This window comes from Garra rufa, chromosome 3 (assembly GCF_049309525.1).
Source record: "Garra rufa chromosome 3, GarRuf1.0, whole genome shotgun sequence".
In the NCBI taxonomy this organism is placed as follows: domain Eukaryota; kingdom Metazoa; phylum Chordata; class Actinopteri; order Cypriniformes; family Cyprinidae; genus Garra; species Garra rufa.
In genome coordinates, this window is record NC_133363.1 from 3868815 (window position 1) to 3886732 (window position 17918).

The 17918-nt window shown below is 33.5% G+C and overlaps 1 protein-coding gene across 1 annotated transcript in view; it reads left to right on the forward strand.

The window, feature by feature from the left end:
* The window catches only part of LOC141330797 (signal-induced proliferation-associated protein 1-like), a 51202-nt gene that overhangs the window by 12427 nt on the left and 20857 nt on the right, over positions 1-17918 (forward strand). Inside the window, exons 8-11 of the mRNA XM_073835559.1 lie at positions 5250-5524; positions 8516-8896; positions 11571-11700; positions 16802-16922. Coding sequence (XP_073691660.1) covers positions 5250-5524; positions 8516-8896; positions 11571-11700; positions 16802-16922 — 907 coding nt within the window. The remainder of the gene's footprint in view (positions 1-5249; positions 5525-8515; positions 8897-11570; positions 11701-16801; positions 16923-17918) is intronic.

The window sequence follows — 17918 nt, forward strand, 5'->3', positions numbered from 1 at the left end:
CACGCGGCGGTGACCGCTCTCTCTGTTCCGGACACGGCGGTGACCGCTCTCTCTGTTCCGGACGCGGCGGTGACCGCGCTCTCTGTTCCGGACACGGCGGTGACCGCTCTCTCTGTTCCGGACGTGGCGGTGACCGCTCGCTCTGTTCCTCACGCGGCGGTGACCGCTCTCTCTGTTCCGGACGCGGCGGTGACCGCTCGCTCTGTTCCTCACGCGGCGGTGACCGCTCTCTCTGTTCCGGACGCGGCGGTGACCGCGCTCTCTGTTCCGGACGCGGCGGTGACCGCTCTCTCTGTTCCTGACGCGGCGGTGACCGCTCTCTCTGTTCCTGACGCGGCGGTGACCGCTCTCTCTGTTCCTCACGCGGTGGTGACCGCTCTCTCTGTTCCGGACGCGGCGGTGACCGCTCTCTCTGTTCCGGACGCGGCGGTGACCGCTCGCTCTGTTCCTCACGCGGCGGTGACCGCTCTCTCTGTTCCGGACGCGGCGGTGACCGCTCTCTCTGTTCCGGACGCGGCGGTGACCGCTCTCTCTGTTCCGGACGCGGCGGTGACCGCGCTCTCTGTTCCTGACGCGGCGGTGGCCGCTCTCTCTGTTCCGGACGTGGCGGTGACCGCTCTCTCTGTTCCGGACGCGGCGGTGACCGCTCTCTCTGTTCCGGACGCGGCGGTGACCGCTCTCTCTGTTCCGGACGCGGCGGTGACCGCTCTCTCTGTTCCGGACGCGGCGGTGACCGCTCTCTCTGTTCCGGACGCGGCGGTGACCGCGCTCTCTGTTCCTGACGCGGCGGTGGCCGCTCTCTCTGTTCCGGACGCGGCGGTGACCGCTCTCTCTGTTCCGGACGCGGCGGTGACCGCTCTCTCTGTTCCGGACGCGGCGGTGACCGCTCTCTCTGTTCCGGACGCGGCGGTGACCGCTCTCTCTGTTTCTGGCGCGGCGGTGGCCGCTCTCTCTGTTCCGGACGCGGCGGTGACCGATCTCTCTGTTCCGGACGCGGCGGTGACCGCTCTCTCTGTTCCGGACGCGGCGGTGACCGCTCTCTCTGTTCCGGACGCGGCGGTGACCGCTCTCTCTGTTCCGGACGCGGCGGTGGCCGCTCTCTCTGTTCCGGACGCGGCGGTGACCGCTCTCTCTGTTCCGGACGCGGCGGTGACCGCTCTCTCTGTTCCTGACGCGGCGGTGACCGCTCTCTCTGTTCCGGACGCGGCGGTGACCGCTCTCTCTGTTCCGGACGCGGCGGTGGCCGCTCTCTCTGTTCCGGACGCGGCGGTGACCGCTCTCTCTGTTCCGGACGCGGCGGTGACCGCTCTCTCTGTTCCGGACGCGGCGGTGACCGCTCTCTCTGTTCCGGACGCGGCGGTGACCGCTCTCTCTGTTTCTGGCGTGGCGGTGGCCGCTCTCTCTGTTCCGGACGCGGCGGTGACCGATCTCTCTGTTCCGGACGCGGCGGTGGCCGCTCTCTCTATTCCGGGCGCGGCGGTGACCACTTTCTCTGTGCCGGACGCGGTGGTGGCTGCTGGCGTTCCTCTGGTGGCTATGCCAGCTCGCGTTCCTCTGGCGACTGACGTTCCTCTGGTGGCTATGCCAGCTCGCGTTCCTCTGGCGACTGACGTTCCTCTGGTGGCTATGCCAGCTCGCGTTCCTCTGGCGACTGACGTTCCTCTGGCGGTGAGGCCGGCTCGCGTTCCTCCGGCGGCGAAGCCAACTCACGTTCCTCCACTGCACGGGCCTGGCCCGCCATCCCTCCCCCTGATGCACCTTCCACCGTTCCTCCTCCCTCCAGATTTTTATTTTTGTTTTGGGAACGTCTGGAAGCCGTTCCCTTGAGAGGGGGTACTGTCATGATCTGGGCTGTGGGGCTTCCCTCAGCCACCTGAGGTCGCTGTTTTCCTTTTCCTGCACTGCACTCTGATAGCATTCACCTGTCCTTATCGTTATCACTGATTACACGCACACCTGTTCACAATCACTATCTGGACTATAAGAGATCCCACTACTCACTCTGCATTCATGTCTGCATTGTCTTTTGTTGTTCATGTTATTTTGTGTTTCTGCGATTCCTGGCCTTAGACCTTGTTCCCTGTTTTGGTTCTTTTGAGTTTATGTTGTATTTTGCCGTGTTGGCTTATTGTTTGTTTATTTGTATTTGTTTCATTAAAATCACTCACCCTGCTTTTGGACCCAGACCTTTATCTAAACGTGACAGCATGAGTGCAATCAAATTCATAAATTAATGTTGAGATTAATGTTTTAAATCTAAAATTTTGAATACAGAAATATTAAAGATTTAAATAACTGAAAAGATCTGCAAGCAGGTGGCAGCAAGACACTGATTTAATTACTGAATCATATTATTCATTTGATTTGTTCGAACAGATGGTTCATTCAGGAATAAAGCAAGTGGCTGTCTTTATGAATCTGAAATTGAATCATTTCACTAGATTCGTTTAAAAACGCACGTTCATTCATAAATGAAACGCTGCTGTGTTTGAGTGGAGTGTTTCAGTTGTGACTTGTTTCAGACTACTTTTGATGACGAAATAGAGCAAAATCAGACAATAGTGTTATAGTCAGACAATGTAAGTCACTTAATAATAACTCCAACTAAGTCATCATAGTTGGGTTAACTTAAGAGAGACTGGTAACGGCAGTCAGAAGAGAGATTTGTAATTTGATGCAAAGGTGATCTAATACAAATTCTACGTTCTAGTGTTATAAATGCCCATATATATTTTTTAAAACCAAAAATAAAAAACTTTCGAGGATTTACGATGCTGATGAGCATTGAAACAAGTCATCACAGTTTATTGAAAAGGGTCCGTTAGTGATTAAAATAGCATAAGATCTGTCCGTGGTCCTGAAAGCACCATCTCAGCAAACAGTCAAGTATATAAAAGCAAAACTATAAAAAACAACAAGCTGTTGTACCACTAAAAGTATGATTTTTGACAAACAATTCAGGTGACAGACAAATTTAACAGCAGAGGCAGTCGATTTTTAGTAAACACTTTTATTTATTTATACTGAATCTGTTTCTCGACAACCAAGACATCTAATGCAAACTCACAAAAGTATTGCATTCTATCTAAAAGTGTTTGCTCACAAAAATATTGCCTTTCCCTCAAAAAAAATGTTTAATTTGCATTGAAATTTAATTTTCTTTCTTTCACCTCTTTATTTCTGTCACAAAAGTTTTTTGTGAGCAAACACAAAGTTTATAAACTCATAATTCTCAGAAAAAAGTCAGAATTGTGAGATAAAACTTACAATTCTGACTTTTTTCTCACAAATGCGAGTTTGTATCTCGCAATTCTGACTTCTTTTCAGGAAATTCTGTTTTGTTTTTTTTCTCGGAATTGCATGATACAAATTAAATCCTAAATTTTCTCTGAATTGAGTGATATAAACTTGCAATTGTGAGAAATGGAGTCAGAATTTCGAGACATAAACTCAGAATTCTGACTTTTCTTCAAAAATTCTGGGGTTTTTTTCCCTCAGAATTGCATGATACAAACTCAACTCTGACTTTTTTCTCCAAATTGGGTGATATAAACTTGCAATTGCGAGAAATAAAGTCAGAATTTCGAGATATAAACTCAGAATTCTGACTTTTCTTCAAAAATTTCTGTTCTTTTCCCCACAGAATTGCGTGATACAAACTCAATTCTGACTTTTTTTCTCCGAATTGGGTGATATAAACTTGCAATTGCGAGAAATAAAGTCAGAATTTCGAGATATAAACTCAGAATTCTGACTTTTTTTCTCAGAAATTGATGATAAAAACTCGCAATTGCGAGAAATAAAGTCAGAATTTCGAGATATAAACTCAGAATTCTTACTTTTTTTCAGGAAATTCTGTTTTTTTTTTTTTTTTTTTTTTCAGAATTGCGTGATACAAACTCAATTCTGACTTTTTCTCCGAATTGGGTAATATAAATTTGCAATTGTGAGAAATAAAGTCAGAATTTCGAGATATAAACTCAGAATTCTGACTTTTTTTCTCAGAAATTGATGATATAAACTCGCAATTGTGCAAAATAATTTTACTTACAAATGCAAGTTTGTATATCTCGCAATTCTGTTTTCTCGCAATTGTGAGTTTGTATCTCGCAATTCTGATTTTTTTTGTCTCAGAAGTGGATATAAATTCGCAATTGCAAATTTTTTTTACTTTCAATAAGTACATTTAGAATAATATAAATATTTAAATACAATAAATATCACATACTTTAAGACTATTTAGTCTAAAACTCAAAGTCGTTTTCTGGTAAGATATCTGTACTTTTACTTAAGTATGGCTTTCAGGTACTTTATACACCACTGACTACAGCAACTTAGATTTACACATTTATTTTCTCAGAAAAATCGCAAATGTGTGCATCAGATATGATCATCAGGCTTTTGAGAAACAACTATTTGTTCATCTCTCAGTCATCATTGTGTTGCATTATTATTAATATTTTTGAAGATATAGAATGATGACTGATATTTATATCATTTTATGTAAGTATCTGCACTGAAAAAAAAAAATGCTTTTCTTACTTAGATTTTTTGTCTTGTTTCCAGCCAAAATATCTAAAAATTCTTAAATCAAGCAGGATTTTCTAGACGAGTACAAAAAAAACAAAAACAAAAATTGTCTTGTTTTCAGAAGAAACTCAAAATTAAGATAAAAATTAAGTGAGTTTTTGCTTAGAATAAGCAAAATAATCTGCCAATGGGGTAAGAAACAAAATCTTATTTCATACAGAAAACAAGATTATTTTTCTTACCCCATTGGCAGATTATTTAGCTTGTTTCAAGCAAGAACACACTTAATTTTGACTTGTTTTTTTCTGAAAACAAGACACTAATTATTACTCGTCTAGAAAATCCTTCTTGATTTTAGAATTTTTTTGATATTTTGGCTGGAAACAAGACAAAAAATCTAAGCAAGAATAGCATTTTCTGCAGTGTGCTTAAAGGTCTCATTAATTTACATAACAGATTATTAGAATTTCATCAACTGTATGCCATATAAATATCAGCTTCTGCACCAAATTTTGCTCATTTTGAGCCTTCAAGCTGTTTTTACCTCCATATTATATCACTATATTATCCTACATGAGCCATCAAATATGATACTTAACAAAAAAAAAAAAAAATCTGACTACAATTTCATATTTTTAGTCTTTACAGGGTTAAGACTTGGACCTCTTTATGATATAATGTGTGCTGTTTTAACATGATGCTTCTGTGCTTCCCCGTAGCTGGTGACACGAGGCTGTGAGGCGCGTGAGGTCACTCCCCTGCGGGACGGTGTTGGCCAGCCGGGCTTCCTGATGAGCGAGGAAGGCTTCGTAACAGAGCTCCAGCGGTTCGGATATGCGGAGAGCGGCGGGCTGCAGCTGGGAGCTCGTGTGGTTCGTCTCTGTGGGCAGGTCCTGGTGCACCTTAGCCTGGAAGAGCGGAGCAGACTCCTCCGCACCGCACAAAAGATCCACATCACAGTCATTCCTCCAGACGAGAACGGAAAACCACGCAGGTAATAGAGGTGACGGCTTATTGGTGTAAAAGGAAGTGGATGAAATGGAGCAATGACGTAAAGAAAGCATACACTGCAGTGATTCTGAGAGAAAAGTGGGCTGACAAGATAAAAATAGTGTGAGTGTAGGATGGAGTATTGTTGATAATATAATTAATCATCCAATGTGTATCCCATCCGCTCAAAAGTTTAAGGTCGATAAGATATTTTTAATGTTTTTGAAAGAAGTCTCTTTGCTCGTCTAATATGCAAAGCCTGCTTCTGGGGATTTTCCAGAAATTAGAAGATATAAACTCAAAATTTTTACTTTTTTTTCTCACAATTCTGAGTTTAAATCTTGCAATTCTGACTTTTTTCGCTCAGAATTGTGAGAAAAAGTCAGAATTGCAAAATTTAAACTCAGAATTGGAGAAAAAAAAGTAAAACTTCTAAGTTTATATCTTACTATTCTGATTAGCGAGGTAAAAAGTCAAAATGTTTGGATTTTTTTCTTTTTCCGTCTTCCTTTTTTCCTTTTTAATGTTTTGAAAGATGTCTCTTTGCTCCCCTAATATGCCAAACTAGCTTCTGGGGCTTTTCCAGAAATGAGAAGATAAAAGATTAAATCTTGCAATTCTGACTTTTTCCCCTCAGAATTGTGAGAAAAAGTCAGAATTGCAAGATTTAAACTCAGAATTGTGAGATAAAAAGTAAAAATGTCTGGAAAAAAATGTCTCTTTGCTCCCCTAATAATTTCTGGGAATTTTCCAGAAATTTAGACTTTTTATCTCAAATTGCAAGATATAAACTCAGGATTTTTACTTTTTTTCTCACAATTCTGAGTTCAAATCTTGCAATTCTGACTTTTTCTTCTCAGAAGTCTCAGTTAACATCTCATAATAATTATTTTCTTTTGTTGTTTCTGCCACAGAAAAAAACAGTAATGTGATTTTTTATATCACAATGTTGACATTTTTCTTGCAATTGCAAGTTCATATTTCACTATTCTGACTTCTTTTGTTATTTTTAATGTTTTTTTTAAAGAAGTCTCTTTGCTCCCCTAATATGCAAAGCCTGCTTCTGGGAATTTTCCAGAAATCTTGACTTTTTATCTCACAATTCAGAATTGCAAGATATAAACTCAGAATTTTTACATTTTAAAAATGTTAAAAAAAAGTTAAAATCTTGCAATTCTGACTTTTTTTTCTCACAATTCTTAGTTTACATATTATAATTCTATAATTCTATTTTTTTATCACACAACTCTTTGCTCAGTCACAAGCCAGCTCAGTCATTTCCGGTTAACTGTACTGTGCCGTAATAGGAGTGTACTTTGCTTATATTCTCTACATAATCAATTCACAATCAAACTAAAGTTTTGTTTGTCTAAGAGGACCAAACATCCATGTATACCGTTGCAAGAATGACAAACGCGAGTTTAAAAAAAAATAAGCGAGTAAATCGACTAAATATGCGCGAGTCATTGCTATGATTGACAATAATAATCCGACCAAACATCGGACAAGCTGATGTAAAAAAAGAGCTGTGCATTCAATGATTCAGACTAAATTCAGAGTAACAAAACTACAGCAGGAACAAGTTTGTGTTGTTAAATATAGGCTATTTAATAGCTTTTAAAGTTCAAGATAAAGCTTAAAAGATGTAGTTATTAAATTATGTAAAATATTCATATCGATTCATAATGAGTGCATTATTTAATTCTTATACCATTAATATTGAACTAATTTGTAGTGAACTATATATAAGTATTTAAATAATTCACCCTTTATAAGCTGTTTGTGTCTGAGCTTATTTATTTATTTATTTTAATAACTTTCTGCACTTGCTATACTATATACTTCAGTGCAGTGAAAGTACTACAATTTTATTCATTTTATTTTATTATTCATTATTTCAAATTTAGTCATTTTAGAATAAATGGAAAAGCAAGACGTCTTGAAAAAACTAGGGAGTTTAAATGGCGATTGCAGCCAATGATTGATCCTCTGCTGCCATCTTCTGGTTATATGGGTCATTTCGTGTCATTTTCACACTAAAAAGACGTTGTTTTCCATGAAAAGACATCTTTATGAATGAAAAGTGAACCTTTGAAGTGAATTTTATTGCACAGCTGTAGAGTTGAAAAATAATAAAGGCTTTAAAATATTACAAGATTTAAAAAATGTGTTCATGACTATGATTATCAAGAATACGATTAAGATGTCCTTGAAGAGAAGTATCCCTAGCTAGCTAACGTTAGGCTAAACACATTATGATAGCAGTTAAATGTACAACTATGCAGGTCCTCTCCTGGGATTACCAGGCTCCGCATTTAAATTATATGTTGTTAAATAATATGAAAATAAATGTAATGGTAAACTTTTTTTAGAACTTTTAGAACCCGGAACAAAAGTTTAAATTAACCTTAGAACTTTGGAATGGTAGTGAAAGTAACTAGGCTAGGCAACTAGTTAGCAGTTGCTGTGGACTGACACTACATTGACAATTTTTGTAATATCTGGCCACTGTAATATCTGAGAACTTTAATTGGCGACAATTATTATAGTGCCTCATGGATTATCTATTATCTAATTATCTATTATATGTTTGAACATATGCGTTTGTACTGTATATTTTTAAATATGCTCCCTAGGGAGGGAAACAGATGGATAGAGAGGGGGAGGGAGCAAATGAATAAAGGACAGACCTGATTCTATTGACATGAACATGTTTTAGTCATTGTTTCACCAGCTGGTCAGATGTCATTCAACTCTCATAATGCTTATTGATCCATTCAACACACACACAGATCATGGGTTAAAACTGTGTTTTTCAAATCCTGTATATAGTGACTTACTCAGCATGATTTATGTAAGAATTCGATTATATAATACACTTCAAAAACGAAATCCAAAATAGCAGCATTGATCTTATCATCCATGACTAACAGTGAAATGCAAACGCTGAAATAAATGAGCTGAAACGTTGTTTTCCCGTTGTTCTGGTGTTTAGGAGTTTCTCTGAGCTTTACCAGAAGGCCATCCAGGACGCAGAGAGCAAGTCCGGAGAGGGGCGTTCAGGTGAGGCCTGGGTTCTGGATGAAGACGACGAGGATGTGGTTGATGGCGGCGGAGAGGAGAAAGAAGAGAAGAAAGAGATTGAAACTAAGGTGTCAGACAGTGAAACTCCAAAGCAGGAGATACATGAAGAGCAGATGGGATTTCCGGAGCCCATGGAAACAGATTCGCTCCTTTCCCCACCCAGCCTGCCACTTTTGCGGGCGACTTCCCTGCAGGACAGCATGAAGAGTCAGACCCCTGAAATCACACCCGTCTCTCTCACACGGAGCTACTCGCTGGAAGGACACTCTCCGTACCAGGACATCATTGAAGGGTAGACAGATTTCTGATTGCCTACTTCTTATTTCGCTCTAAACACTAACAGTTTACGCCCTAACAAACAGATTAAGTCAGGGTCCAAAATTGCAATGTGTCGATAAAATATTTTGAAGCTGCCCCCCTCCCCCCCAATAAATTACTGAATAAACTATATTGGTAACACTTTACAATAAGGTTCATTAGTTAACATTAGTTAACCATATTAGTTAACATGAACTAATAATGAACTGGACTTATGCAGCATTTATTAATCTTTGTTAATGTTAATTTCAACATTTACTAATACATTATTAAAATTTTGTTAACATTAGTTAATGCAGTGTGAACTAACATGAACAAACAATGAACAACTGTATTTCCGTTAACTAATGTTAATAAAGATTAGTAAATACAGTAACAAATGTATTGTTCATGCTTAGTTCATGTTAGTTAATACATTAACTAATGTTTAACTAATGAACCTTATTGTAAAGTGTTACCACTATATTAAAATTAAAAATAATTACTATTATAAAATATTAGGATGTTCCATATTTGAATACATTAAAACATTTAGGAGTTTTGGTCTGGAAATAATAATTTTAAATTTCTCTGTTACTCTGTGAATTGCTTGTTTCAGTGAAAATTAGATTTTTAAAGCTGGAAATCAAAGTCATTTTGAAACAGGGTTATTAAAGTTAACTAAAACTAAAAATGAAACCATAAAAGTGAGAAACTTTCATTAAAAAAATAAATATTTAAAAACTTTTAAATAAAATAAAATTTTAAAAATAGCTTTTTGTGACATTTTTGTTTATAGTTTATTAATGTTCTGAAGTAGGTTTTATTTTAATGTGCTTTTGTAATTTTTATTATGTTCTATTTTTATTTTTTAACATTTGTCATAACTTTAACATTTTTTAAGGCTTAGTTACTAAAACTGCTAAATTAAAAAAAAAAAATTAAATTTTAGCTTTATTTTAATTGCCAACAATGGATTTTTGAACGTTTTAGTTTTAGTTAACAATAAAAAACGCTATGAAAAAGTGCACTTCGTAATAATGACATTTTTAAAGTTTTAGTTATTTTAGTTAAAATACATTTGAATTAGGTTATTCAATATTTTATTTTAATGTTTGTTTTTAATGTATGTTTTAAATGTAATAAATTGGGATTTCATTATTTCAAAAGTTTAAATTAACCTTAGATCTTTGGAATGGTAGTGAAAGTAACTAGGCTAGGCAACTAGTTAGCAGTTGCTGTGGACTGACACTACATTGACAATTTTTGTAATATCTGGCCACAGTTATTATACTGCCTCATGAATTATCTATTATCTAATTGTCTATTATATGTTTGTACATATGCATTTGTTCTATATATTCTTATATTTGCTCCCTATGGAGGGAAACAGATGGATAGAGAGGGGGAAGGAGCAAATGAATAAATATAAATTACGTTTTTGTGACATTTTTGTTTATAGTTTATTAATGTTTTGAAGTAGGTTTTTTTAGTTAGCTGCCAAGGCGACATTTCAAATTTTTTGTTTACAATAAAATTAGTAAAACTTTACAAAAAATGTTTAGTTACTAAAACTGATATATTTTCAAAGTTAAGCGTTTATCTAATATTTACAGTGTATTTTCTTTTATTTTAGCTTTATTTTAATTAAAAACAATTGATTTTTGATCATTTTAGTTTTCAAGTAGGACTTAAGAATAAAAACACTATGACTGTTTGTTAATGTTTCCAAAAATTGCACTTTGTAAAAATGACTTTAGTTGTTTTAGTTAAAATACATTTTAATTAAGTTATTCAATATTGCATATTTTAATGTTAGTATATTTTAAACATAATAAATTGCAGTTTCATTATTTCAAATGTTTCATTACAAATACATTTAAATCCATGACGTCTTAAGTAGCAATAGCCAAAAATACATTGTATTTTGCTACCATAAATATATCAAAACTTAAATTTCGATTAGTTATATGCATTGCTAAGAGCTTAATTTGGACAACTTTAAAGGTGATTTTCTCAATATTTCGATTTTTTTGTACCCTCAGATTTCAGATTTTCAAATTGTTGTATATCAGCCAAATATTGTCCGAACCATACATCAGTAGAAAGCTTATTTATTCAGATTTCAGATAGAATAGAAATAAGTACCTCTTTATATGTAATATCATAATTAAGTGGTCAAAAAAGCACAGCTAACTGCATTTAATATAAATTTAAACCTAAATACAGTTGTAATTAACATGCATTTAATGTTCAGCTAATTACATTAAATATAAATTTTTAACTGTAATACATTAGTCATTAATACTATATTAATACTATACTAAAACTATAATACATTTAACTGTCATTAAAGATGTACTTAAGTCCTACTTGAATGGGTCAAAAAGCATTTAATACAAATGTAAACTATAATACATTTTTTATTTAAACAATTAACATTCAATGTCTGAAAACACTACATTCAGTTCATACTTACATTAAGTATATTATTGGAGTAATAAGGACACTTATTAAAGTAACCAAGAATATGCACGGAAAAAGCGTTCTTATTTATAAGCACAATAGACAACACAAAGTGAAGTGTGAAGTAGTATTTTGGATGCTGTAAATCTTTTATTTATTCTGTTGAACTAATGTTTCTTTCTCTGAATGTGTATGTGTGTCAGGCATGTGTATGATAACGTGGGGATGAAAGCGAACAGACACATCTATGAAAACCCTGGAGAACTTCGGGATGAGACCCCTGACCTCATACTGGCAGTCAAACCCAAAGTGCCTCTGGAGCAAGAGGAACAGGTATCTAATGCACACTGCTTCTTTTCTTTATGACACTGTATTGTTTTACAGCTGATGGGAGAAAAATTGATTTTTGCCGATACCGATAGCTAGGTTGGACCACACTGGCCGATACCGATATATTAACCGATAGTTTTTGAAAATGGATACTGAACGGCAACTAAAATACGGCAACTAAAAAAGCACTAAACCATACTTTGTAAACTAAAACAAATATTAATTAGGGATGCACAATATTTATCGGACAGATAAATTGAACAAACTGGTTCATCGGTTTTTTGATTTGATTCAGGAATGATTTTTTTTTTTCCAAATTCAGATTCTGTCATTTTTTAAGCGCATTCATCGGTTATGTAAATGATTCCTCCTAATATGTTTTATGTAAGAAAAAGAAAAATTACTTAAAATGTTTTTTGCACCAAGCTACTTGAAAGCAAACACATTAAATTAATGTAGATACAGGCTACTTGGAAACACATGACAAAGTGCAATGTGTCGATAAAATATTTTAGAGCTAAAAAAAGACACAACAAAATACTAAATTACTGATTAAACTATTGCAAAATTAAAACGAATTACTATAATAAAATATTAGAACATTCTATATTTGAATACAGTTTTAGCATGTAAAAAACTATTTTAAAATTCTCTGTTACTCTGTGAATGGCTTGTTTTAGTCAAATATTGATTTTTAAAGCTGGAAATCAAATGCAAGTCATTTTAAACGAGAGTTATTAAAATTAGCTAACACTAAAAATTAAGCTATAAAAGTGAAAAACTTGTATTACTTTAAATTAAAATAAAATTTAACTGAAATAAAATTAAATATTTTAAACTTAAAAATGTTGCCAAGTCAAAATTTCTCATTTAATTTAAGTGGTAAAATAACTAAAATAAAAATAAATGAAATAAAACTAAAAATTACTATGTGACCACAAAACCAGTCATAAGTAGCATGTGTATATTTGTAGCAATAGCCAACACTGGGTCAAAATTAGCGTTGTATCTCGGCCAAATATTGTCCTATGCTAACAAACCATGCATCAATGGTAAGCTTATTTATTCAGCTTTTAACAATTTCAAAATTGACCCTTATGATTGATTTTTTTGGTCCAGGGTCACACATATACATATTTAAAGAAAAAAACACATCCAGTTTACTAAAACCTTAACTAAAATTAAAATTGAAATTTTAATTAAAATAAAAACGAATTCAAAACATTAATAAACTATAATAAAATATTTTAGAGCCAAGCACACTTAAGAAAGTATTCCACTTTTCTATTTTCATCTCTCCAAAATTATTTTATTTATTTCCATGAGATTTCTCGGTCTGGAAATAAGAATTTTAAAATTCACAGCAAAAAATGCTTTTCTTGTTTCCAGCCGAAATATCTAAAATTTCATAATCAACAAGGATTTTCTAGACAAAAAAAAAAAAATTATTGTCTTGTTGTTAGAAAAAATAATAAAATTAAGTGCGTTTTTGCTTGAAACAAGCTAAATAATCTGCCAAGGGGGTAAGAAAAATAATCTTGTTTTCTGTTTAAAGTAAGATTTTTCTTTTGCTTACCCAGTTGTTCAAGCAAAAACGCACTTAATTTTGACTTGTTTTTTTCTGAAAACAAGAAAATAATATTTACTAATTTTTACTAAGAATTTTTAGATATTTTGGCTGGAAACGAGACAAAAAATCTAAGTAAAAAAAAAAGAAATTTTTGCAGTGAATTCAAGACCGAGAAATCTCATGGAAAAAAAAAAAAAAAAAAAAAAAAACATTTTTGGAGAGATAAAAAATTAAAAATGGAATACTTTATTTATTTATTTAAGCGCTTGGCTCTAAAATATTGTTTTATAGTTGTTTTTATTTTAATATTTTCTGTTTCAATTTTAATCGTAGTTAAAGTTTGAGTAAATCGGATGTGTTTCTTTACTTTAAATTAGGGCTGTCAAATGATTAATCATGATTAATCACATCCAAAATAAAAGTTCATGTTTACATACTAAATGTGTGTTTTCTGTGTTTATTTATTATGTATATATAAATACACCCACATACATGTATTTTCAAGAATTTGTTTTAGATTTATATAGAAAATATTTATAATTCTATATATAGTCTAAATTAAATAGAAGTATAACTATTCATTCATATAAATATTTGTTTAAATCTATACATGTATGTGTGTGCATTTATATATACATAATAAATATACACAGTAAACACACATTTAGTGTGTAAACATAAACTTTTCTAAACTTTTATTTTATCGTGATTAATCATTTGACAGCCCTACTTTAAATATAAGTATATGTGTGACCCTGGACCATAAAATCAATCATAAGGGTCAATTTTAAATAGTTGAAAGCTAAAGTAAAGAAAGCATTTTGTGCAGTGTTCCCTGGTTTTCCATGACCGAGAGAACCCTGAATTTAACGTTTACATATTTTTAAATATTGAATGATACTTTACAGTATAATGATTCATTTGGTTTTTTTTAGCTTTTTAATTCTCAACCCAAACGAATGATTCATTCAAACATCCATATTTCAGGATGGATGCATATGCATCTGCAGGATTTGTAATCGCTGCACCAAGAAAACAAATGAATCATTACACGACTAACTATGAGTCTTACTTAGAAATAATGTTAAGGACATGAACACTTACAGAAGAGCACAATGCATTGAAGCACCTGAATCATGCATGATCTGCTGCCGTTGTGTTCAGTGTCTCCCACACAGAGGGCATCTGATGGATCCGCTTGTGTAACTCTCTGTGTTTGGAAAGTGATTGCTGTGTTTTCAGAAGGGTTTTAACCTCTCAGATCCGTCTCCCACTCTCTCTTTCTCTCTCTTTCCTTCCCTTCTGTTCGCTGTTCCTCCCACTTCATCCTTTCCCTTCTTCCCCTCATAAAATCACTTTCTCTAACTCCCTCTACTTCCTGTATTTCATCTGTTAATATTCATCATACTTTGTTCTCTGTCCCACTGAGTGCATTGCGTAACACTTATTTGTTTTGAGTCTTTTGTCTTGAACTCAGATTTATCAGTAATTATGTATAAATTAAATAAATAGATCAACTTTTGGTTTGCATCCATCAAATAAAATTTAAATAAATAAATACTCAGTGGGACAAAAGAGAAAGTGTGATAAATGTGACAGAAAAACTGAAAATATTTATTTATTTGATTGTTTTGAGTCTTTATTTTTAACTCTGTGTAAAGCCGCCTTTTAATGATACCAGACTTATTATTTATGTATAAAAAAATTATATATATGGGTCAAAGACGTTAAAGGGTTTAAGCATAAAAACAACAAGTGTTATACTGCTTTAAATTGTTGTTGTTGTTTTTAAAAAAAAGAATAAATATCATACTTTTTTTTCATTTAAAGAAGACACCCACTAAAATGTAATTCAGTGTAACAGTCTTGTCATATTTACAACAAAAATCTATTTATGTATTAAAAGACAAATTATTTGTAATTCTACATTTAAAAGATTTTCCACTATCCTAGTCATTTCCTAGCCATTTGTCAGTAAGAATTTTTTACTTATTTAAAACACAATTAAATTGAATATACTCCATTATTGATTTATATATTTTAAGTCAGAATAAGCTTGTTGTTTGAATTCATACAAATATTGTTATTTTTCTACTCAAATTAAACTAAATCAAAATGAAAACTTCTGACTTGGCAACTAGCTGAAAAAATATGTTTAGGTTTTTAAAATATTTCATTTTATTTCAGTAAAATTTTATTCTAATTTGAAGCAATAAAAGTGTTTAATTTTTAGGTTTTATTTTTTAATTTGGTTCGAATGACTTGAATTTTTTTTTTTTTTTTTTACTTTTAAAAACGATTCTTGACTGAATTTTAAAATTGTTATTTCCAGACCTTTTTTTTTATATTTTTTAAATTAATGGAATATGGAATACTTTCCTAATATTTTATTAGTAATTAATTTTAATTTTTAGTATGGTAATTTTGATTTAGTACAGTAATTTAGTAATTTTGTTGTGTTGTGATTTTCTGTTTTTTTTTTTCTTTTTTTTTAAGTTTTGAAAATATTTCATTTTATTTCAATTCAATTTAATTCTAATTTGAAGCAATGAAAGTGTTTAATTTTTAGGGTTTTATTTTTTACTTTGGTTCAAAAAGACTTGCATTCGTTTTTTTAGCTTTTAAAAATGTTTCTTGACTGAATTTTAAAATTGTTATTTGCAGGCCAAAATTTTTTTTAATTAATGGAATATGGAATACTTTCCTAATACTATATTAGTAATTAATTTGAATTTTTAGTATGGTAATTTTGATTTAGTACAGTAATTTGGTTGCGTTGTGATTTTCTGTTTTTTTGTTTGTTTGTTTTTTTTTTTTTAAGTTTTGAAAATATTTTATTTTATTTCAATTCAATTTTATTCTAATTTGAAGCAATGAAAGTGCAAATGAATTTTAAAATTGTTATTTGCAGGCCAAATTTATATATATATATATATATATATATATATATATATATATATATATATATATATATATATATATATATATATTATTATTTTTTTTTTTTTTTTTTAATGAATGGAATATGGAATACTTTCCTAATATTTTAGTATAGTAATTTTGATTTAGTACAGTAATTTAGTAATTTTGTTGGCTGCGTTTATTTGATCAAAAATACAGAAAAAAATGTAATATTGTGAAATACTATTACACTGTAAAATAACATTCTTCTAGTTTTCTGTTTTCTGTTTAATACATTAATTCAACCACATTTTGACATTTTATTCTCCAAAAACATATTTGAAAACTTAAAAGTAGACACTTTATTTACGTTTAATGTGCTTTCTATGGACATAAAATCACTTTTGTATCTTAATGTCTTTGACCCATATAAGCTTTGGTTTGCAGCCATCAAATAAAATTTAAAAGATATTAAAATAAATGTATATTTGTTACTCAGTGTACTCAGTGGGACAAAAGAGAAGGTATGATGCATATGATAAAAAAAGAGAGGAAATATTTAAATGCATATTTTATTTTCTTCATACTGTCTGCTTCTGTTCATTTCTGGTTTCATTTCTCCTCTCTGTCTAGTCTGTGAGTGATCAAGGGCCTGAGGAGCCGTCGGTCAGTGATGTGACCATGAGATCCTCCTGTATGGAAAGCGCAGAAAGAAACTCCAGAGCTCTGAGCCTCCACAACTCCATCACTAAGAGTACGTTTTTTTCTTAATGTTACCACAATAACATTACAGGGTAAACGTATTATTTTTAAATGACTCCTGTAGTTCAGACCGCAGTTGCTATAGCATGCCATTATTTGCAGTGGCTTATTAAATAACCCTTTATATAAGTACTTTCACAATGACTGTGTGGCTTCAAAACGTCTGAAGCTTTATTTTTGCTTTATTGCTAATCTATAAATGCAGTTTCCACAAGTGCAGATGGGATCTTTAGATATATTAAACTGTGAGGGGTTTAACTCTGTAATTAATTGAAAAACAGCAGGAGCTCTTTTATTTAATCTAAAGGCTGGAATGTGTACAAATCTGAACAGATTTTACAGATCATACACAAAGTTAAAGAGAAAAACTAGGCATCATCCTATAATCGACTAAGGCTCACACAACTTTCAAGTCTTTCCAAACCAGGGTTATTATAATGAACTAAAACTAAAACCATAAAAATTTTAATTGAAATAATGTTTAACTGAAAAAATACAAATAATACACTAAAATTAGTACACTAAAATTGCTAGTACACTAAAATTGCTAGTACACTAAAATTGCTAAAACTAATACTGAAGTAAGAATTAATAAAGCACAAAGAATTAATACCAATGACAAAAACACAACAAATTAAAATATATATATATATATAAGGGTCAAAGAAGAAAAAGGTTTTAAGCATGAAAACAATAAGTGTAATACTGCTTTAAATTTTTTTTTTTTTTTTTTTTTTTTTTTTTTTAAAGTTTTCTGTTTAATTTAACTGCATTTTTGTTTTTGTTTTTCTGAGCAAAAATTAAATATCATACATTTTTCCCTAATTAACAGAAGACACCCACTACAATGTCATTCATTTAACAGTCTTTTCAGGCATATTTACAACAAAAATAAATATATGACCAATTTAAAAGACAAATTACTTTCACCCCAAATTCTAATTAGTTGTAATTCTAAATTTTTTTTAATTTGCCACTATCCTAGGTT